A 23,590-nucleotide genomic window follows, 5' to 3' on the forward strand; every position below is an offset into this window, starting at 1 on the left:
GATAGGTGTACGAAAGGTAAAACTCTGCAGAAGCTGGAAATCTGAATTTAAAAACAAGTCGCTGGGAACACCACTGGCTTACACACACAGCAGGTCAGGCAGCATCTATGGAGCGAGTCAAGTGAGTTAATGTTTCAGGTTTCGATGACCTTCCATCAGTTCTGAAACGTTAACTCACTTTCCTCTCTCCATAGATGCTGCCTAACCTGCTGCGTGTTCCCAGCGACGTCTGGTCTAGGATTGGTTGCACTGTGATAGGATGGTCCAGGATGATCTGGGTTTGGTCATACTGTGAGCAAACTGTCCTGAGAAGAGTCTGTGCTATCGTCTCCCAGCTCTTTCACAGGATAGTGACAGCTACAGGCATCATCCTCTGTCTGGGCCACAGGGGTATCATCTGTCAATAGGAAACATGGGTTAGGGTTCTAAGTCAACCTTGCGCTGGGGAAACAATAGCACCACCCACACTTGCGCGCACACACTCGCGTGCACACACTAACTCACACGTACACACACTCACATACACGCATGCACTTACACAGACACACACACACAAACACATGCGCGCACAGACACACGCAAATGCACACACACACACATGCTGACTGGTGCCAACTGGTCCTCCCTCACCTTTTTTGGGCATCCTTTTGTGCCGTTTCCTGGTCAAAATCACAGCGAACATGGTGAACGGGATGAACAGGCACGGCACCAGGAACGCCGCCAGGATTCCTAGAACATTTGCATCCTTTTCCGGATACACTGTACGGAGGAGAGAGAGAGAGGGTTTGAAGCTGGGAAGGGCTGGATGGAACATGGTCGGTCGGTCGGTCTACTGGTCAGGGCTGTGAGGGGACTGAGATGGAACAGATCCTGTGAATCAACATGACCTCAAGAATGGAGTCCCGTAGGGTACTGGTTAGCACGCTCGCCTCGCAAGCGAGAGGACCCGGGTTCGATTCATGGGCAGGGTGAAACGTTGGGCAAGTTTCCTTACAGGTCTCTGCTTACCCAGCAGTAAGTAGGAACCTGGTTGTTAGTCGATTGATGGATCGTTTTCCAGAGGTAATAATCCCTCCCTCACCCCCCAATGATCCACTCAATCCACAACTGTTTGCGGACACTGCTGTCAGCAATTGGTTGCCGGGGGGATGGCATTAGAGTAGAGAGCTCCAGTGGTGGGGGGTGAAGATGTAATGTGAGTAGCAAGATGGAGTGTAAGGTGCAGAGGGGGAGGCTGTACCTTTGAACTGTGGGCTGTGTTGCGGTGTTGTGGAGCTTGTGCTTGTGCTTGCGGTGTATGTTCTGGCCTGGATGCTCCTGGGAGGAGTTGGACTGCACTCCCTGTCCTGAGTGCTGGAGCCGTTTCTGGTCACAAACATTCCTTTGGTTGAGCAGCTGGAACCAGAGCAGAAAAAGAGATTAATGCGAGAGCTGGAGAGCTCCCGAGGGGAGGAAGGATCTTTCTGAGCTTGGAGGTTGGTACACAGCTACGATTGGGGGGTAGAGAAAGAGAGCAGGGAAGGGGATTGGAGTAGAGAGCTCCAGTGGAGGGAGCGAGCACCAGTACAGACAGGATGCGCTGGTCTGAATGGCTTTGTTATTGTGACATTAACTTTCCGAATGAGTGCGACAGAGGCCGAGAATATTGCCAGTTACAGTCCTCGCTGTTCATGTTGCTCTTTTATGGTAATAATATCACTGCTTCCTCCCCTCTCCCCTCTTCTCCCCCCCCCAACCCCCCCTCCACCGCCAACACACACAGTTTGCACCAAAGCTCATTCACCTTTTTATAGACATTAAACACGTCATCGGCGACTTCGGAAAATCTAAAGGGACGATTGATTCATCTGAGAGGAGGCGTCTTATCTAATGTGGTTTGAGTGGTTTGCAGTTTCTCCAATGTGTGTGTGAAAGGCACGGGACCGTTTCATGTTTGCCTCCGCCCGCCTCAGTCTGTACAGTTACAGTAAGCAAGTGAGCCATAGTCTGAGTGTGTGTCAGAAAGACAGAGAGAGAGAGACACCAACCATCGCTGCTCTCTGTGGGTGGGAGCTAATGGCTCCTGTTGTGGTGGTCGCCGAGAGGTGGGGGGGAAATTGCCAAGACTGAGCAATGAGGGGGGTTCATGTTGGGGAGAGGGGGAGGGTACACTCAGACAGGGCTGAACATTGGCTCTGACGTGTGACCTGTTGTTTCCATCGCGGGTCTGATCCCTGGTGACCTTTTAGTCGGCCACATTTGGTTACTCACACAGTACCCTTTTGGGGCAAAGTGAGCGCTGAAGGATTTAGATGTCAGCCCGGCCCAGTCTCTCTCGCCTCCAAGTCAAAAGATTGTGGGAGGGGGGAGCACTGTATTGTCGGAGGTGCCATCCTTCAGATGAGATGCTAAAGATCCTGCAACACTGTTCAGAAGGAGAAGACCAATTCTCTCTCCCGGTGTCCTGGCCAATAAGCCCTCAGAGAAATATATGTTCTCCGTCTCTCTGTCTTTATAAAACTAAAGGGCAGAAACAGTCACTGGGGGCAGGGAATCCTCCACCTCAGCTCCTGTTAACCCTGCAAGCCAAAACCCTAACGGGTAGGGTGGTCCTAGCTGGACAAGCAGCAGGAAAGCTTTGCCAGCCGGTGCTCTCAATGGCAAAGCCGTATGGTTTTAGCCGGTTAGATTCCAGCAGTTCCCCCATCGCACACTCTGGGCTCCCCCCAAACCTTGGCTCTCGCCAACTGCGCCTAATACTTTCTGGAATTAGGTAAGCAGGAAGCATCCCTCCAGGGAGAGAGAGCGCATTCCATTCCAACAATCTCTCTGGGATTTCCATGTGTAGGTGGGATGCCTGGAATTCTCAGCTTAGTTTGGGTACTCTTAAGCACGGTGATGGTTTTCCGCTTGTGTCAGACCCCCAAGTGACCACGGCAGTGTGCTGAAGGACTGTGTCCATGGTCTTGTTATACCCGATGTGTGAAAATAGCCACTTACTCAGTCCAAGGTATGCATGGTTCCCCCTCTGTCTTGGAAAAGCTTCCCTCATCACAACCAGTGCACTCGGTATCGGAGTTTGAGGTGCCTGAAAACAGAAGGTGATGATGGTCTGGTGAACGTGAGCTCCACTGATGGCACCTCGCCTCGTCTCACGCTGGGCAAACGGACCACGTGAAACCCATGCGGGACTTGGCAAGATGGATGGTCAGTGAGTCGGGGACCAAGAGGGCATCAGTTTAACATAGGAAATGTGCAAATAGGAGGCCAGGGAGAGCCAGAAGGTCGTTAAGAGGTAATTGTACTGTTATTAATGCTTCATCTTCCCGAGGGAGCGTCTGCCTGGCCCCTGGTCTGGGAGACAGACTGGGGCATGTGGGATGGAGGTTTGGGTGAGAGATGTTACCTTCTTTGACGATCCTTTGACCCGGTAGGCAGGACCGATGGGCCATACACTGATCACAGGCGTCATTGCTGCACATGTAGCCCTGGACACAGCCACACTTGGTGTTGGAGATGGCCGTACACTGTCGCTCCACTCGGAACTTGCCTGCGATGGACAGAAAAAGAGACTTTGGTTATTCAGAGAGACGAGACAGACGCCCTGTCTTACCCCCAGCTCCCAAAGCCATCTGTACCATCACACTCGGTGAGTTAGTGTCAAACTCAAAGCATTCAGTCCCACCCGAACTGTGTGTGTGTCACATCCTGTGTACATCAGATACAGCTCCTGTGTTACAGTACATTCTTTGTTCAACTCCTATCATCTGTAAACCCATCACTCCCATCCTCGCCCGGGTCCACTGGCTCCCCAAGCTCAAAGTCCTCGTGCTCTCTTTCAAAGCCCTCCACGGCCTTGCTCCTCCCAACCTCGGTGACCTGCTAACCCCATACCGGCCTGTCCGCTCCCTCCTATCAGGCCTGTTCCACGTTCCCCCTCCCTGCCCGCCCCATCACCAGCCTTCAAGCCTCTCTGCCCCCACCCTAGGGAACTCCATCCCAAAGTCCCTTCGCCTCGCCCCCTCCCTTACCTCCTTCAAGGCACATCTCAAGACCTTCCTCTTCGACCGCTCCTTCGGTCACTCTCCCAACCCCTACCCTCCCCGCCCTCCTGATCCCAACTCCCCTAGCTCGGGTGCAAATCCCTGCCTGTCTAGCGCCTTGGGACATTCTCCCGACATGAAAGGCGCTGTGTCAGTGTAATTTGTTGTTGTTGTTGAGACTTACTCCCGAAACATGACTGGCATCGTTGACACCGCCTGAGGTTTTCATCGTTGGAGAAGCTTGTTGCTGGACAGGGTTTGCACGTATTTTGAGTCTTATATGTACCTGTAAATCAAAGAAAGATTATTTACAAGAGGCACATTACGTGTCCATTCAGCTGTGTTCGTGAGCGTGAGCATGTGACGTGCGTGTGCGCACACGCGCACGTGTGTGAATGAGAATGCGTGTCTGAGTTGTACACGCAGACACGCACGTACACAAGAGTGAAAGATTAATTATTATCCGAGATAATAATGACCTCATCTCCTTCCTTCCACCACTGTCTGATCTCACAAGGTCATCAGGGTTTTACTCAGAACTCCAGACGACGACAACAACAACAACAACTTGTGTTTACCCAGCACCCCCTCAGGCACGGTAGGGTCCCGGAGCACTTGAGAGTGGCAGAGCAGGACCCTGAGCCTGGGGGTGGGGGGACGCGGTGACCGTAGCCAAGGTCCAAGAGGAAGGTCGTCAGGCGTGACCTGACGGGGGGGGAAGGAGGGGGCGAGGCGGAGGGTTTAATGACTGACTGACACTTGAAGGGTTAAACCTCTTTGCCGGGTACATGTTAATTAGATTTCTAAGGAAGACGGTGGGGTCAGTGCTGCCGACATTTGAGTCATTCAGCTTTCCAGCAGCACTGAGAAACCCCAGTCCGTGACCCCCTCCCCCCCCCCCCACCCGCGGGGGAAAATTCTAACTCACTGCCAGTCAATGTGGGTTGATTTGGCACCGTCCCTCAGGGAGATTAACTCTCAGAACAGTCACCGCTCAATTACCTTCTGAAAGCCCCGAGCCCTCCCTGACCTCCTGATTTGCTCATCAGCTCTCACTATGTTAATCCGATGGCCTCTCCTGTTCCCTGACTCACCGACTGTCGAGCTCTCCACTTCTCCAGGTCCCGCTCGGAACACCTTTTCAGTGCCTTGTTTTAACAGTATTTTTTTTACACACCCTCCACACCACTCTTCAGCCAATACAATTTACATCTACATTCAAGCAGCGTCTTTCACTTTGCCAAGAGAGAGGGGGGGGGGGGTGAGGGAGGGAAATCTAATCGAAAGCCCTGGTCGGTCAGTCGGTCAAAGAGGTGAGTCTTGAATCCAAATAGTTAAGAGGAATCTTGTGAACGTCGATCTTCGAAGTTCATCGGTTGATTAAATTGTACAATGGCGCAATTTACAGGAATGATACAACTCTCTTATCAAAGCGAAAGTGATAGACACACGTAGAATTATTTCTGTGCAGAAACTCAAGCTATATATAATGCACTGCACTATATTTAGACTCGAGCAACTGCTTCTTAGTCAGTAACATTTCCCCAAGACTCCACTCCGACCCTTGTGAATCTGAGCTGACCATACTGTTGCTGAGCAAACTCAGTGGTTTTGAAGAGAAACTCTAGCAAAGTGCAGCAAGTTTCATTGTAGTTTCTCGTGGCACAGAACAGCGAGCAAACACACACATATACACAGTGTAGTACTCTCTCACACACACACACACACATACATAGTTTAGTACTCTCTCTCACACACACACACATATATAGTTTAGTACTCTCTCACACACACACACATACATAGTGTAGTACTCTCACACATATACATAGTGTATTACTCTCACACACACACATATACATAGTGCAGCATACACATACAGTGTAGTATTCTCTCACACACACCTACACCCATGCAGTATTCACACAGTGTTACACACAGACACAAACACAGTGTGGTACTCACACACATACAGGACACACAGTGTACAATACATTACTATTACACTGTACTCACGCACGCACACAAAGTGTAGAGCGCAGAGAGAGCCAAGTTACAGTCGAGTTAAATGAAAGCATTATTTTACATGAATTCTCTTTGAAGCACTAAGCTGACAACCGTTTTACTCTTACTTGTTTCTGAAACTGGCAAACAAAAAAAAGCCCTGAAAGTACAGTACAGTGGGTGACAAGGCTTTGCAGAGAAGCGATAATAATTACAATAATGGTACTATTACTAATAATAATCCTTGCATTTGTTATGGCGCCTTATCCGATGAATTTTTTTTTAAAAAAAGTTGTTGTTACTGTTAACTCTTTACCTCTTGGGCAATTGACAGCCAACGTGACAGCAATGAGGAGAGAGGAGAGAGCGCAGATCTGTGCAATGAGATGTGTCATCGTAGTAAGCCAAAGGAACTGTGGTTCACTGATTGCTACTGACTGTGCTTTTGGCCGCCGGGGAATGTATAGAGCACGCCTAGCGGGGGATGTGACGGAGTGTGGGGGAACCCCACTCCCTAGATACACAAGTTTATTTTTGAATTGAGTACTGACTTATAGCCAGAAATTCCCAGGCAAAGCAAAGCTAACCTTGTGCAACTATTATTCCTGTTTTTCTTTGGGATTCCCAGCAGGAGTGTCCAGTGTCTCTGAGTGCAGCCAGTGCCTGCAGAATGTTTGTTTTGTTCTCGTTTAATAATTTTCTAAAAGAACCAGTTTTTTTTCTAATTATTTGCCCAAATTGGACTTTCCCTGTAGCCTTCTGGTAACTGCTGGACTCAGTCCCCAAGAGCTCCCCTTGCATTAGAAATACCCCCTCACTCCCTCTCTCTCTCTCTCTCCTCAGTGTATGTCAGGAGTGGGTCCATGTGCCAATGACAGTGCATTTATTCACTCACTGATCTTGTTTCCTCTTCTCAGAAACACAGGGCATCAGTTTGGCACAATCCATCACTCTCCTTCCCTCTCGGCATTGGTTAGAGCACTCGCCTCGCAAGCGAGAGGACCCAGGTTTGATTCTCGGGCGGGGCGAAACCTTAGGCAACTATCCTTACTCCACACGCCTCTGTTTACCCAGCAGTAAGTAGGAACCCGGTTGTCAGCCAATTGGCGGATCGCTTTTCAGGGAGTAATAATCCTTTTTTTAAAAAAAAATTGGTTACTCAAATCCACGACTGTTTTTGGGACACTGTTGTCTGCCACGTTTCGTCCACGAAATATACACCACTCCACTTTATTGTATAAATCTGTAAAACACTTTGAGGCATTTCAATGCCGTATAAAATGCAAGGGTCATCATTATTACTCAAGCTCTTCTCCCTACCCCCTTTCTCATAAGCACAGGGCGCCAGTTTGGTGCAGTGCGTCACTCTCCCTCACTCTCGGTCAGAAAGTTCAACATTCCAGACAGTGACTCCACCGCAGTACTGCATTGCTTATCCGATATTTGTGGAGTCCTGTAGCTCAGTGGTTAGAGCACTCGCTTTGCAAGTGAGAGACCTGAGTTCAATTCCAGGCAGAGGGCGAAACCTTGGGCAAGTTTCCTTACTCCACACAGAGCCTAATAATAATCCTCCAAACAACAACAATAATAAATTGGTCATTTTCAATCCACGACTGTTTGTGGGACATTCCTGTGCGCAATTGGCTGCCGCGTTGGCCCACAAATATACAGTCAATTCACTTTACAGTGTGTTCTGTGAAGCGCTTTGGGACGTCTCGAAGACATGAAAAGCGCTATATCAAATGCAAGGATTATTATTATTATTACATAGATATTGTCCTTTACGAATGTGTAACATTCTGATTCAGCATTCGTGCACTTGCCTTTGAGTCAAAAGATTGTGGATTCAAGCCCCACATAGGGACTTGGAGTCACATTTTCTAAGCTGACGCTTTAATGCAGTGTAGGGGACTGGTGTTGCATTGTCAAAGGTGCCGTTCTTCAGCTGAGACGTTAAACTGAGCTCCCATCTGCCCGTTTGGACTTTAAAATACCCATCGAAAAGAGAAGGGAGTTTCTTTCTCCCAGTGTCCTGGCCAACAATTCCCCCAAATAAAATTGATCACTCCCTCCATGGCTGTTTGCGAGACACTGCTGTATGCAAACTGGCTACTGCAAAATACACAGTCACTCCACTTTATCCACTTTACAGGAGTGTGCTTTGAGTCGTCTCGACGACGTGATAAGGCGCTGTATAAAATGCAAGTATTATTATTATAAACCCAGGTCCCATCCCCCAGTCTGCCTTTTCAAATGCACGTTAGCAATCTCGTGGCGCTTAGAATAGAGAAGGGAGTTTCTCCTTGTGTCTTGGCTGAAAATTCCACCCACCTCCTCCCCACCCCCAACACACACACAGATAAACTGCTCGTTTAAACTGTGTGCACCAATTGGCTGCTATGTTGCCTGCAAAACAGTCGTTACTGTAAAGCGCTTTGAGATATTCTAACACACAGAAATGCAAATTGTTTGTCAGTATGAATGAGCAAAATAAAAGTCCGTGTGGTTTATGTCACAGGAAGGCCTTTGTCTGTGTGTGTGTGTGTGTGTGTCTGTGAGTCGCATTGCCGGGGTGTCAGTAACGTCAGTCTGTGGGCGGTGGGTGGGTGGGTGGTAGGGGGGCTATGTTTAACGCTGTAAAAGCTGGTCTTGTGCTGCTGCTGCCCCCTCACATTAGAAACAAAGGTTACGTTCCCCCCCAACCCTCACAAAAAATAATTCTCATCTCAATAAAAAAAATCACTGGAATGTCCAGTGAGCTGCTCATTTACTGGCTCTCGCTTGTTACTGTTAAACCTGTCCCTTAATCTCCCGACCCCCATCAACCCTGTGGCTTATCGGTTAGAGCACTTCTGCATTTGACACAAGCGCCTTATCACGTCTTTGAGACGTCTCAAAGCGCTTCACAGAATATACTGTAAAGTGAATTGTCTGTATATTTTAGGGGAGAAACACAGCAGCCAATTGAGCAGCAGCAGCGTCACTGGTGGGGGCACAGTGGGGAATTCCTCCCCAGACCAGATTCTCACCTGTGGGGGAACCCCATTAGCTCTGAGTTGAATGATCCCTAATAGTAACCCTAACCCCCCACTCCCCATTCCGGGGAGAGTGAGATCAGTGATAAAGTTCACAACCACATGCAAACCGTGACTAAGCAACGAAATGCAAGTTCATATCTGGATTGGCAACCATCACTTACTGACTGGCGGACCACAGCCTCACGCTCACAGTCGCTGCGGAGAAGGTTCCCGTGGCTCAAGTATACACTGTCCGTCCTCACTCCCAGGTCAGTGTGAGAGACAGAGTAAAGCTTCCCTTGACACTGTCCGACTGCTATTCCTAACCTGCACTGTACCTGAACCCAACAATCATTTACTCCTCGTACACAGATGCAGAAATTGAGACAACCTCCATATAATCTCATTTGTTTAATGGGTCCATCTGAATCAAACGGGGGTGTAAGTATATATATTGCAATGAACTCCTTGTGCTTTTCATGCACTTATTTCTATAGTGTGTTACGCGACGCTGACCTTTCACCCACTCACATACGTATGTTGAATACAGACACCATTCACCACACACAACGTACGCCCCCGCAAATCTACTCGGCTTCAGTCAATAGCAACTAAGGGGCTGTGACGTGACCGAGTGACGTGCCCACACACGCACCATTCAGGCAATTAGAAATATCAAGCCATTGAAATAAATATCAAATGAATACGGTGTTCATTTCCCGTGATGCACACAGCATCTAAACTGTCTCAAAACACTTCATAGGTCATTGGTATCGAGTGTAGTGAGAGGGACTGTTGTTTAGAGGGGCAGCCAATTTGCACACAGCAATGTCCTGCGAACAGCCGTGAGGTGAATGACCCAATTTATGTGGGGATTTTCAGACAGGATACCAAAGGAGATAGCAGGAGCTCTCTTCTGTTTTCCAGTTATGTCAGGGGATGTCTTTAACGCTAATACTTTCTAATGCTTTCCGGAATTAGGAAAGCAGGAAGCATCCCTCCAGCGCATTCCATTCCAGCAATCTGTCCCCGGGATTTCCGTGTGTGGGTGGGATGGTGGGATTCTAAGTTTAGTTTGGAGACTCACTGTGATGGGTTTCCGCGCGTCAGACACCCGGGAACCTCGGAACAACATCTCACCTGAAGCCTCTGACATTTGCTGATTATCACATCTGTTCATACTCTCTCCAGTGAATACAGCCCCAGTTTTAGGATCATAACTAAATTACCTGATAAGTCTTGTGGAGTCCTGTAGCTCAGCGGTTAGAGCACTCGCTTTGCAAGCGAGAGACCTGAGTTCAATTCCAGGCAGAGGGCGAAACCTTGGGCAAGTTTCCTTTCTTCACACAGAGCCTAATAATAATCCCTCCAAAACCAAACACAATAATAAATTGGTCATTTTCAATCCCCGACTGTTTGTGGGACATTGCTGTGCGCAATTGGCTGCCGCGTTCGCCCACAAATATACAGTCAATTCACTTTACAGTGTGTTCTGTGAAGCGCTTTGAGAAGTCGAGAAGACGTGAAAAGCGCTATATCTAATGCGAGGATTATTATTATTATTATTATGATGTATTGCCACTCACCTTTTGGAACTCCATCCCACAGTCCCCTTTACCTGAAATGCTGTACACTGTCCAGTGCCTCGGGACGTCCTCCCGATGCGAAAGGCACTATACAAATGTAATCTTGTTGTTGTTGTTGTTGTTGCCTACTCCCTCCCTCGCCTGCTTCAAGGCACGTCTCAAGACCCTCCTCTTCGACCGCGCCTTCGGTCACCCTCCGAACCCTCAATGCCCGCCCTGATCCCAACCCCCCCCCCCCCCCCACCCCCGCTCGGGTCCAAATCCCCGACTGTCCCGCGACCGACTTGGGGGGTCCTCCTCCTGACCCGAAAGGCGTTACACACGAATGTAATTTTGCACTGTATTGCACCCCCCGTTTCTGAGACCCGTAAACCCTTGTGAGGACCTGGCGCCACCTAGTGGTCCGTTACAGAAAGGAGGAGGGCCGGGAAAGTCGCACAAGATGAGGTCTCCTCATCCAATCGGGAGAGGGGAAAACTTGCTGATATTCCCTCCGCCCTAACCCCGGGGCAGGGAGGGGGCACTGCGGGGCCGTCACGGCCCTGACCGCTGCTCCGGGCTGAGATCGGTGACTCGGCGCAAAGGGCTCCGCGACGTTCCCGAATCCTTTTATTTTGGTCAGCAGGGAGCCCGGCTCCCGGGGAATCCCATCACCACGCGCAGGGAGGCAACGGGAGGTGCGGTGCGCTCGCTGCCTGTCCCGAGGAACCCATCCCCGCAAGCGAGAGGTTCGGTTCCCCGGTGCGGCACGAAACCTGAGGAGAGTTTCCATAGTCCACACTCGCCTCCGAGTACCCGACAGGAGGCAGGAAACTCGCCTGGGGGTCGATTGGCAGATCGCTGTCCCGGGGGGGGGGGGGGGGGGGGGAGAGGGGGTAATAAACCTTCAGCCGCTACGCCCCGAGGCTCTGAAACCGCCTTCATCGCCCCCCCCACACCCTCCCCCCCCACACACCCCCTCCTCCCTCCCACACACCCCCTCCTCCCACACACACACCCTCCCCTCCGGGGAGAGGGGGCGGGACGTGGGGGCGGGGCGTGGGAAGAGGGGGCGGGGCGTGTGGGGGAGGGGCGGGGCGTGTGGGGGAGGGGCGGGGCGTGTGGGGGAGGGGCGGGGGGGGAGAGGGGGCGGGGGGGGGGGGGGGCGTGTGGGGAGGGCGGGGGTGGGGGGGCGTGTGGGGAGGAGGAGGGGCGTGTGGGGGAGGGGCGGGGCGTGTGGGGAGGGGGCGGGGCGTATGGGGGCGGGGACTACGTGATGACGCACACGCGCACAGGGCCGCGCGCGCGGGGACACAGTGGAATCCGTGAGCGGTAACATCGAGAGTCGCTCCATTTCTCGGCGCCGCGGAGCGGGAAATGGATACATTGAGTCGCGTCGTCCGCGCTCTCCCGTTCCCCGTCACCGGCACCGCCACCGCCACCGGCATCGGCTGTGTGTGTGCCGCCGGGGCTCTCCTCTACAGGGCGGCCACCAGGTACGGCACTGCCCCCCTCCCCCTCACACCCCCACTCCCCCCCTCACTCCCTCCCCCTCACTCCCCCACTCCCTCCCTCACCCCCACTCCCTCCCTCCCCTCCCCCCTCACCCCCCCTCCCCCTCCCCCCCTCACTCCTCCCCTCCCCCTCACTCCCCCACACCCTCACTCCCCCCTCACTCCCTCCCCCACCCCCACTCCCCCCTCCTCCCACTCCCCCACTCCCTCACTCCCTCCCCCACTCCTCCACACCCCCACACCCTCCCCTCCTCCCCCTCCCCCACAACCTCCCCCACACCCTCACTCCCCCTCCCTCACACCCCCCCTCCCCCCACTCCCTCCCCCACACCCTCCCCTTCCCCACTCCCTCACTCCCCCACCCTCACTCCCCCACTCCTCCCCACCCTCCCCTCCCCCCCTCTCCCCTCCCCCACTCCCTCCCCCTCCCCACTCCCTCCCCCTCCCTCCCTATCTCTAGTCCCCTCACTCACTCCCTCCCTCTCCCCTCCCCCCCTCCCTTCACCTCTATTTGCTATCTATGTATGTGTGTGTATATATAATATATATATGTGTGTGTGTGTGTGTGTATATGTGTGTATGTGTGTGTGTGTATATGTGTGTGTGTGAGGAGGGCTGTGTTGGAGTCGTGAGGTTGGAGGAGAGAGAGAAGGAGGGAGGGAGGGAGCAGAAGAAAGAAAAAGCAGAGGAAGACAGGGAGAGGAGAGAGAGAGAGAGAGAGAGAAGCGGGATAAGAGGGGAGGAGGGAGGGGGTGGGAGAAAGAAGGGGGGGGGTAAAAAAAAAGGAGGAGCAGAGAGGGGGAGGAGAGGGAGGAGAAGGGAAGGAGTGAGGAGGAGAGAGATGATATGGTGGTTCACCTTCATTAAGCGCTATATCAAATGCAAGGATTATTACTCGGTCTTTATTCCCTTTCCCCCCTTCGCTCCCCCCCCCCACACCCCACACGCACACACTTTCCTCGGTTGGGGGGGGAGTGTGGCCCTGTGTTGGGAACAGGGCACCGCCTTCTGGTTCCAGCACACGCCGCAGGGATCGGAGTCACTCGGGGGCTTCGAGGCAGCGGACGTTACATTTGGGAAATCTCTTTTCAATCCCGGTTTGGGATCCAAACTCTGCCCCTGGGATTACACAGCCTCCTGGACCGCCCGCGCAAAAAAACACACACCACACGCACACGCACACGCACGCACACGCGGAACGACCCGGCTTTGTGGTCTTGTCCACCACTTCTCCACCAGTAAGAGAAGGTTGTGTTTGGTGGGACGTGCGGATGTCCCGGAGGAATGAGCTCTGGGGAGGATTAGGATAATAGTCCTTTGCGTTCGGCACAGCGCCTTTATCGCGGCGCTGAGACGCCTCGGAAGCGCTCGGCAAAATATAATCTCAAGCGGAGGGACCGTCTGTGAAGCGAATGGACTATTTTGAGGGCGCGACCAGGTGTTTTGCAGGAGATGTGCATTAATGCAGTCCAATTAATTCGCTTTACAGTCTGTCCTGCGTTTTTAGGGGTGAGACGGCTCGAAGACGTGATAAGGCGCTCTTATCAAATGCACAAGGGTTGTTGTTATAGCCTTTTGAAATGCTCCTCTGAGTTGCCTCGTGTTTTTACCAGTGCTTTTTCAGTAGGTTGCAAGTAACGACTTGCGTGCGCGCGCGTGTGTGTGTTAAAAAAAAAAAATCCTCCTGAGCCGAGTCACGCCGAGATTTGTAAATATTCTTTGGGCGTACGGTTTGATTATTGGGAGGGATCGTTAGACGTGCTTTCGGGAAAGCCAGGACCCCGATCCTAACAGGGTTTAGGTCTGGGATTGGGGTCTGGATGGTGGTGGGAATGTACAGTGCGTAGCTCTGGATAAAATAGCTTTGTTGGCCCCCCTCCGCACGCTCAACCTGTAATCGCTTTGATGTCCTCCTGACACAAGGTTCCCCGAGTGCCATTTGCCCTCAAACATTTACACACCGTCGTGCCTTGCGCCCGGGTTAGCGTTCTCGGAGCGAGCGGTTGTAGTCCGTGTGCGTTTAGAGGCTCTCTTTAGGCTATCAAAGCAGAACTCAAATCAAGGCTGACACGTGGTGGGTAGAAATCAGGATGGAAAGATTGGACGATGTCAATCAGATTTGGAGCTGAGGTCTCCCAAACCATCATCATCATTCATAGTAATGGTCCTTGCTTGTGATACAGCACTTTGTCCTGTAATTTTTTTTTGGGAGGGATTATTACCCCCCGGGAAAGCAATCCGCCAGTCGACTAACAGCTGGGTTCCCCCCGACTGCGAGATAGACAGAGTCGTGTGGCTCAGTCGCCCACATCTTCACGCCAGTATCAGCAATCCCGTGCACTTTGCTTCCTTTACCAGTTGTCAGCGTCAGTCCCACTTTCTGGCTCAGTCCCGGAGTATTCACAAAGGCTCATTCTTCGTATGTAGGCGAGAGGTCATCGTGGGCGAAGTACGTTTCCTCTTTTAAGTTAGTGTAAAGGGGAAGAAACCTCTAAGGAAAGCATTTTCTGGTCCGATTACTTATCCTGACACATAGGAAAAGTGTACCTTCCTGGCCTTGGATTGAGAAATGGCGGCAATTCCTGTTGAGATAAGACAGAGCCGTCGGTGCTATAAACCGAGCGGCAGAGATGGTGAATGAAACGCAATCTGGTTTTATTTGGTGGCGGTTTGAGTTAATGATTCAATAGGGCTCCATTGATCCGAGATAGTATCTGCAATCTGCACACCATGATACCTTTCTCGTCCGGAGGACTTTATTATATTTCCGCTCCTCGCAAGCATCGTTTGCGAACAAAAACAGTCACTGCAACTTGACAGTGATCGCGGTAACACGCTTCTGGTGCACTCTCGCCTCTCGAGTCGGATGGTTGTGGGCTCAAGCCCCCGGGCCGGGACTCTGTACTCGTAGTGGAGCTGCGGTCGTGTTGCGTTGTTGGAGGTGCCGTCCTTCAGTTAGAATAAATAATCCGCTCGTTGGATTCAGACGCCTTCCCCATCGTTGAGACGCCTCAAAAGCGTTTCACAGGATACGCCGTAAAGTGGAAACGCAGCAATGTCCCACAAACAGCCGTGGAGTGAACGATGGATTGTATTTGGGGGTGTGTTGGTCAGGGCAACGGGAGGAACCGCCTTCTCTTTTCGAACAGTGCCGTGGGATCTTTCTAACATCCACCTGAACAGACAGATGGGAGCTCTGTCCCGTTCAAATGACGCACGGTTGAGACCGCTTTAACCTGATTAAACCGTGACCGGTCAGACGAGCATTAAAGACCCTGTATCACGATTCAAAAAAGAAGGGAGTTTGTCCCCGTATCTTGGCCAACAATTCCCCCCCCACCCCCAACCTCCCCCAATAAAATTGTTGTTCATTTCATGGCCGTTCGTGGGACGTTATTGTGGCAAATTGGCTGTCACGTTTGCCGACAAATTCCGCAGTAAATCCCGTGAAGCGCTTTGCGGCAAACTCCGATACTAAATCGCATTGCTGTTTGTTTCGGACTTTTGGATGCGACAGAGAATGAGAGAGAGAGCGGCGGAAATGCAACTTCCTCCGTCTTTCTCTGAGACGTTTGGGGAGAATCGACTCCACGGTCGGTCGCTTTGCCTCGGCTCCGGGTTTCGGTGCCCCTCTGTCGGCCGGGCCTGCGGAGCGCCGCGCCGTGTGCCGCGCGTCGCTGGTATTCTCAGTGTGCGTTGCCTCTTTGTCTGTCTCGCCAGGAGATGAAAGGCGTCCACAGGTGGCAACGCACAGGGCGACCCAAGTCCCGAAGGCACGCACAGAAATAAACACGGGGCGGGAGAGGGTCGTGGATTCTGGCGAAAGATTAGCAGCACATTTTATTAGTTGAAGCATTTCTCCTTCCTACAGTACTGTGCACTTGTGTCTCGTCGCCACCGTCGCCCCCTGTTTTGCACCTAAAACATAATAAAATTTGGTCACTCGCTTCGTGGCTGTTTGTGGGACGCTGCTGTGCGCAATTGGCTGCTGTGTGTCATCCGCGGTACACGCAGTCACTCCACCCTACAATATATTCTGCGAAGCGCTTTTAAGACGCCTCGCCCAGGCGTGCGGCAGTGCGCCATACTCCAACGCAAGGCGTGTTAACTAGTTATTTGCATTGTCGTTTGAAACCTCTGGCCCCCGTTTGTCAGGCTGCGCCACTGTTAAACGCTACCCCGATAGATAAATGCGAGTTGTTGTCGTCGTGAAAGTGTCATTCGACCCATTCTTTCCACGTTCGCCTTTTCCCTTCTCATTCCATTCCATTCCAGACACCGGAATTGCCACGTGTCGGTGGCGTGCACGGAACTCTGGCTGGTTTGGACACGCTTAAGCACGGCGATGGGCTTTCTGCCCGTGTTAGACCCCCCCCCTCCCCGCCCCCCCACCCACCGGCTGACCAGAGTTTTTTAAAAAAATAATCTTCTGGTTCTAAATCTTAAATTTTTCGTAACTTTATATTAAAGAAAAAGTCCACGTTTCAAATTTTGCGAGTTTAACCGGAAGAGGGTTTTTGTTAAGACTTTGTTTTGGGGAACTGCGCCCAACAAAATCCACCGTATCTCCACTTTACAGTAGATCCTGGGAAGCGCTCTGAGACGTCTCAACTACGTGATAAGGCGCTATGTCAAGTGGCCGTATTATTATGATTATTATTCACAGCTTAAACTGCGAAGTGCGGAGATTGTGTGGGTGAAACGCAGCAGCCAGTTTGCGCGCGGCAGTGTCCCACAAACAGCCATGAAGGGAATGAACGACCACATGTGTTGCTGAGTATCAAGCCTTCGGGTGGTTAGAAAGGTGGGTTCCCAGAGTAATCTACATTTCGTCCATTGCCCTCAATATACCGTCAATCCACTTTACAGTGAAGCGCTTTGAGGCATCTGAATGACGCGATAAGACGTTATATAAGGCAAGGATTATAATTATTATTATTTTTGTTGTTGCTCGACTGGAGAGGACCTGAACGCAGAAGTCGTTAATGTAAGAGTTGCCTGAGGCGGGCAAGCGGGGCGAGTGTTGACCTTGAGGCCTTTCAGATTGAAGCTCCCTGGAGCGCAGCATGTGTTGTTAATTTCCCAAAGGATGCCCGTCTTTCCTGCCTCAGCCCGTGGACATAACGGTGGTTGTGTCTTGTGGTGAGGCCACATGTGTAAACAGGGCTCCAGCCAGCTGTCGGGTTTGGGGAAAGCCGCCTGGTGCCAGTGTCGGCCAAGCCGTGACTTTGAGCTGCTCGTATCTCTTCTGTGGCTTAAGTGACGCAATGAATCAATGAATCCGAGTCCGAGAGAGAGAGAGAGAGAGAGATGTCTCTCTTTGTTTCAAACAAGGTGCCTTTGTTCACTGACAAAATACGGTCGCTGCACATTGCAACGAAGCCCCCGAAGTGCTTCGAGATGTGGCTGATGCGAAAGGCATCGTCTGCAATGCCGTTCACGTTTGCTGCGCATAAACAGTAGCGCCTTTCGCTTCGGGAGGACGTCCCAAAGCCCGTTCACAGCGTTGGGGTTGGGAGACGAGTGGGGTACGGAGGGGAAAGGTGACGGGTGTGGTGAGATTACCTGGGGTTCATCTCACTCAGCCCCCAAACCCAAACCCTAATGGGTAAGTAGGGTGGTCCTGGCTGGGCAAGCTTGCCAGGCAGTGAGGACACTATGCTACGTGCCTTCCGCTGGTTAAACCAGCAGTGCTCCAATGTAACAAGGCCTGGCTCTTGCTCACCTTGTGTCCAGTCTCCAGCGTTAGGGTGCACCCCTCCCAAGGAGAAAGTCTGGCCCCTCCATTCCAAACGTGGGGAACTCTCCCCGTGTTGGTCACCTCCGCATGTGGGGCTTTGCCTGGTTTCAATGCTCTTAAACAGGTTGATTGGTTTCCACGTGTGTTCCAGACTTCGTCTGACAAACACAAAGAGCTGCGCACAGATGGGATTAGACAGGACAAGGGGGGGGGGGGGGGGGGCGTTCTTTATATCAGCCGAGGGGGGGAGGGAGTTGAATGCTTCTCCCCTCGGCACAGCTGTCAGGCTGCCTCGGGCTGCGTCTGTTGTGTGTTTGGCTGTAAGAGCTCTGTGTGGAAAAAGCCTTTTTACTCCCAATGTTAAGGTCGAACCATCAATGAATTTGGATTAATTTCATTTTTTGAGTGTTTTATTTTTTTTTGAGTGTTTCTACAGGGTGTGGGGGGTGGGGGGGGGGGGTTGGGCACGGGGTATTTACCGCATTTGGTTTAGAATCGTTGCTTGAATTGTCTTAATTGTTTGTCGGTGTCTTCCCCCTCCACCCTCTCCGCTTTCTCCCATAAAGCGCTCAGCTGCGTCGATAGAGAGATTGCATTTTTAGGTCTCGTGCCGTATTACGTCAAAGTAATCCCGTGAAGCACTTTTGAGACGTTCCTTCCTTCCGAAGTGATACACCAAAGATTATTGGCATTATTATTGTATAATGCTTTTCGAATAGTGCTGTGGGATCAGTTATCGTCCACCTGCACAGGCGCAGACAGGACCTGGGCTTTACATCTCATCCGAAGGAGAGGATTGGGTGCGTGTTGCAAAGAAACCTTTTTTATTAACCGGCCACTTTTTTTTTTAAACTCTCCCTTTGCTTTCCGCAGGAAGAAGCCAACTCACGTGGAGGTGAACTGCTGGTTCTGCAGCCAGGACACGACCGTCCCCTACGGCAACAGGAACTGCTGGGACTGTCCCAACTGCGAGCAGTACAATGGCTTTCAGGAGGTAAGATCCTCTGCGGTTTCTGAAATAGCGCAGGTCTGGCTGGTGACATGTCCCTTGTGCCAATCTTCGTAGCGGTCAGTGGGCTCCCCTCGCATCCAAGAGGACCCGGGTTCGATTCCCAGGTTGGGGATCACTCAAACCGCGACTGTTGGTTCGGACGCCGCTGTGCGCAATTGGCTGCCGCGTTTCGCCCGCGAAATACGCAGTCAATTCGCTTTCCGGTACGTTCTGCGAAGCGGCTTCGAGACGTCTCAACGACGTGATAAGGCGCTACGCACAACGCAAAGATTATTCCGGCTCTGCCGCTGCGATCGGCCGTTGGAAAAGAGGAGGGAGTTTAGTTGCTCGTTCCCGGTGTCCTGGCCAACAGTCGCCCCAAATAAAATTGCTCACTCGCTCCGTGTGCCGTCAATCAATTCGCTTTACAGTCTATTCTGTGAAGCGCTTTCAACGACGTGATCGAAGGCGAGGGTTATTATTATTATTGTTTGCTCGCCGTCTTAAACAGACGCCCTCTAGTCACTGCCTGATGACGAGTCCCGTTGACGTACTTTCTGTTCCGTTCTCTCAGAACGGTGACTACAATAAGCCGATACCTGCTCAGTACATGGAGCATCTGAATCACATGGTCACCAGTTGGACAAGTCCCACGGAGGCGAGCAAGGTCCAACAGTGGCCGAACGGACAGCTTCTCTTCTGCAAGAAGTGCAACAGCAACCAAACCCTGAAGGTCAAACAATTGGCTTCCTTCGTACCAAGAGATGAGGTGGGACACACTTTTATTTGTATTTATTTTTTGAACCTGTAAGCGGTTTAAAATTCTTTATCAGTTGAAAGAATCGTTGAAAGAATCGTTCACTCACCACTTGGTCTTAGTGTTCATCTTATTTGGGACTGTCATTCCCTCAAACAGCCCTAAAGGTAATTGATCAGTTTTATCTGGGGGACTGTGGCTGTTTTTTCTCTCTCTCTCTCTGTGATTGACTTGTAAGGACATCAGTGGCTTATGCGATTCAAATATTTTACAAAAAATAAAACGCTCGAAGGCTCGTGCAGTCTCGCCCCTTACTGTGCGAGTGTGGCGCTTTGGTGGAGAGTGTACTGTCGAGGTGGATTGATTGTAAATGTGTTTTCATCCCGTTCCACTGGTTAAACCGACGCCTCTTCTTTATCTTTCTCGCCTGCTTTCTCCCCCAATCCACTACCCGCTCAGCCTCCTGCTCATCCCCGCTACACCTACTGACTCAAGTCGTGCGTCGAGCCCGTGTCCCTTTGCAACCGCCGAGGATAGTTGGACCGTGCGCAGTGCAGTGATATCAATGGGGACAGCAAAGGGTGCTTTGGTCCAGTCAGTAACGACGTGCGTTTGCAGATGGAGGCGTTGTGCGTCGGTGCCCAAGGTTATTGGTGGCGTTGAAAAGAGAGAGGGAGAGAGAGAGGGAGAGAACTTTGGTCACCTTTTACTTTGACTTAATCCTCATTGGCCTTTCTCCGGAGCATTTTGAGAGTCTCCACGGAGCTCGAGCAGGAGTAGATCTTCGAAGAGCTTCGTGGAGCCGTCGCTCAGGAAATCCCGTCTCGTCCGCAAAATACTCCACTTTGCAGCACACCCCGTGAAGCACTTCGAGGCGTTCTCGACCCCGTGACGTACGCAGGGATTATTACTGCCGTTGAGGCGACAGCTGTCAAGCCTTAAGAAACAAGGAGGGATGTCTTTTTTTTCTGACCTCGTGACCGCGATCCGTTCAATTTCAGGCGAAGGAAGGCCCGGATTGAACTGCGCAGCCACCCCTCCGTTAATCCCGAAATTCCTGAGTTGTTTAAAGCGCAGTCGGGTCGTGGAGAAGTTTCCACGTTGAAGGGTAACCAGGTGCAGGTAGAGAGCGATAAGATCTGGTCACGTCTACTGCCCCTCGGCCGATGGCTTTTCATCCAGTGACGGGCCAAGTTAGTCTTTCCTTCGTCTCGTACGATATTCCCAAAGCGGGAAGTGGATTTCTCTTCAGGGTGTTCTTCCCAGTGGCCACATCCAATGGCTAATAAGTGCAAGTTGGTGTCGACGTCATTTCCCCCGTTGCTTTTGAGGGCAGCTCCTTTGCTGCGCAGATTCATACAATGATAAATCATCAACAACGCATCTTAAACACTGAACTCCATTGTGATTTAAGTCTATTTTGGGTCTTGCTTTTCTCTCCCTCTCTCTCTCTCTCTCTCTCTCACACTGCTGCAGCCATTAACGATCAAGATTATTTGCTAATTTACGTCCGCATTATTCACTTTGAAAAGGAGTATCCGAGGAATATCTAAAGGGCGATTGCGCGTGAGAGCGAGCGCGAGAGTTGGGTTCAGGTTAAAGTGCGGAGGCAAATGCGCGGTCGCTCTGCCCTGAGTTCGTTTTGAAGGACTGGTTTCCGCTCCCGTTGACAGGACAGGTACGAGGACGAGATTGAGATGTACAAACACCACCTGGAGCAGACGTACAAGCTGTGCCGTCCCTGTCAGACGGCTGTGGAGTATTACATCAAACACCAGGACAGGCAGATCCGAGCCATTCTCTTCGATCACCAGCTCCGGCATCGAGAAGCAGACAAAACTTTTGTGCAGGTAAGAGTAGCGGGGGGGGTTGGGGTGGTGGGGGTGGGGTGGGCAGAGGTTCCGGAGGTCGGCGAGACCTTAGGAGTAAAGATTTTTTGGTTTTATATAAAGTCGCTAGGAACGTTATCTGCTGCGATTATTAATTATAACCTGGTTCAGCTCAGCAAATCTAGACAACCCTTATTCTGCTTATTACGACTAGCAATAATTAATAATAATCCTTGCATTTGATATAGCGCCTTATCACGTCAGACGGACGTCTCAAAGCGCTTCCCATTGCTGTGAGACAGAGTGACTGCACTGCGTATTTGTAGGTAAATCTGTGTTGAGCACAGCAGTGTCCCACAAACAACCATGAAACGAGTGACCAATTTTTTATTGGGGAGGTGGTGGGGGGGAGACTGTTGGCTGGGACACCGAGAGAGAGAAACCCCTTTCTCTCTCCCGAATAGCGCCCCACGAGATTGACAGCATCCCGAAGCTCTTCACAGGATTCGCTGCCGCGGGCACTGTTTTGACAGGACGACGGCAGAAGGACATCGCGTTAGAAACTCGGTGTTAAAAACGTGCGGTCGCGGATACATTACCGGACGCTTAACAGCGACTACGATGCCAGGAAAAGAGTCTGCGTGTTTTCTAGGAAGGGTTTCTTTCCCCCCCCCCCCCACACACACACAAATCCCTGGGGGGGGAAGAAAAAGATCAAACATTTTGTATTTCACCTCGAGGGAAATGACACCCGAGCCCCTCGCCGGGTTGCTCGCAAGAATCTGGGCCAAAGGTTAATTTACCCCGAATGATTCCTCCAAAAATGTCCCGTGGAGTGCTTTGAGGCGTCTCAACGACGACATTCCCGGGTCCTCTTGCTTCTCGAGGCGAGCAACGCCAAGCCACCACGCTTACAAGTCTCTTTTAAGTGTCTTGAATTCGGTCTCTCTCTCTCTCTGTCTCTCTCTCTCAGAGCTCCCACTACTCCGGCCTGTCCACTCCGATCCGCGTGGTATTCCTACGGTTCCTGGCCTTCGTGAGCTGCGCCATGCTGTTGGCCCTGGCGCTGTGGGAGGGTCCGTTCGACCCACGCCCGCCCTCGGCCGAGACGAGAGCAGCAGCAGCCGTCGCCGCCGGGCCGAGCCCAGCTCCGCAACCGACCAACGGCGGCAACCGGACCGACCCGGGCCCCGACCTCGCTCGCAACGTCAGCCTCTGGCAAGAGCTGCTGAGCGCGCTGCCGGAGGACACTCTGGCCGGCCTGCGAGCCGCCTGGAGCTACGGCGAGGACCACCAGATGGCAATCGTCTCCACTGGCCTCTTCACCTGCCTGTTGGCCATCATCCTGGCCGGGCGTATAAGGTAGGCAGGCATCTCCGTTTCTTTTCTCGCCTTCTCTCTCTCTCTCTCTCTCTCCCTCTGTCTCTGTGTCTCTCTCTGTGTCTCTCTCTCTCTCTGTTTCTGTCTCTCTCTCTCTGTCTCTCTCTCTCTCTGTGTTTCTCTCTCTATCTCTTCTCGTTTCATCCCTCGGGAGACGGTGGAAGCAGAAGGAGTCGATTGGTTCAAATACAAATTGGATCGATTTCTTTTAGAAAGTAATTCGTTGAGAGACAGTTTAGGAGCAATTTGAGAGTCTGTGGATATATATATATATAGATAGAATCGTAGAATATTACAGCCAGAAGGAGGCCATTCGGCCCATCATGCCTGTGCTGGCTCTTTACAAGAGCTACCCAATCGGTCCCACTCCCCATCTTTCCCCGTGCTCCTGCAAATAGTAAGTGTAGTAGGGCTTGGACGAACCAAACAACTTTGGATCCAAGGTTCCCAAGGCTTTCCCCTCTGCTCTAGACTAATCCATTCAGAATTCATCACCATCAACCTCTCCATTATTGTAGCAAGCGACGATCAGGATGGCAGAAGGCAATCTAGATGGACCTCGGTCTGTTTTTTTCATCCAGGATTTCCTACGTCCCTACTATCTTCAAGTAAAACTCCCGATAATCTCGTTCCAAGGGAAAAGGGCTCAGTTATCAGAAGGGGTGAGTTAGGGGCTGTATCAAGTGCAAGGAATATCATTACTCTTGACTTATTATTACACAGTCATTGTGCTGCGTCTGCAAGAAATGTGATGTGATTTGCTGAGGTTGG

General features: G+C 51.6%; 2 protein-coding genes across 3 annotated transcripts in view; one reads left to right on the forward strand and one right to left on the reverse strand.

The window, feature by feature from the left end:
• Nucleotides 1-190: 190 nt before the first annotated feature.
• On the reverse strand, nucleotides 191-6,434 carry LOC103184229 (tumor necrosis factor receptor superfamily member 9). The gene is made up of 7 exons (XM_007902128.2): nucleotides 6,343-6,434; nucleotides 4,207-4,308; nucleotides 3,386-3,529; nucleotides 2,980-3,067; nucleotides 1,241-1,395; nucleotides 631-759; nucleotides 191-397 (listed from the first exon to the last, which is right to left on the reverse strand). Exons 1-7 carry the CDS (start codon nucleotides 6,419-6,421, stop codon nucleotides 285-287), a joined length of 810 nt encoding a protein of 269 aa, XP_007900319.1. The 5' UTR covers nucleotides 6,422-6,434; the 3' UTR covers nucleotides 191-284.
• A 5,442-nt stretch (nucleotides 6,435-11,876) lies between these two features.
• Nucleotides 11,877-23,590, forward strand: part of tmem201 (transmembrane protein 201) — a 33,400-nt gene continuing 21,686 nt past the window's right edge. For both annotated transcript variants that reach the window (XM_042343653.1, XM_042343654.1), the window contains exons 1-5: nucleotides 11,877-12,104; nucleotides 18,736-18,856; nucleotides 19,428-19,622; nucleotides 21,284-21,460; nucleotides 22,413-22,801. In XM_042343653.1, the coding sequence (XP_042199587.1) occupies nucleotides 11,986-12,104; nucleotides 18,736-18,856; nucleotides 19,428-19,622; nucleotides 21,284-21,460; nucleotides 22,413-22,801 (1,001 nt within the window). In that variant the 5' untranslated portion in view covers nucleotides 11,877-11,985. The remainder of the gene's footprint in view (nucleotides 12,105-18,735; nucleotides 18,857-19,427; nucleotides 19,623-21,283; nucleotides 21,461-22,412; nucleotides 22,802-23,590) is intronic.

This window comes from Callorhinchus milii, unplaced genomic scaffold (assembly GCF_018977255.1).
Source record: "Callorhinchus milii isolate IMCB2004 unplaced genomic scaffold, IMCB_Cmil_1.0 Scaffold24, whole genome shotgun sequence".
NCBI lineage: Eukaryota > Metazoa > Chordata > Chondrichthyes > Chimaeriformes > Callorhinchidae > Callorhinchus > Callorhinchus milii.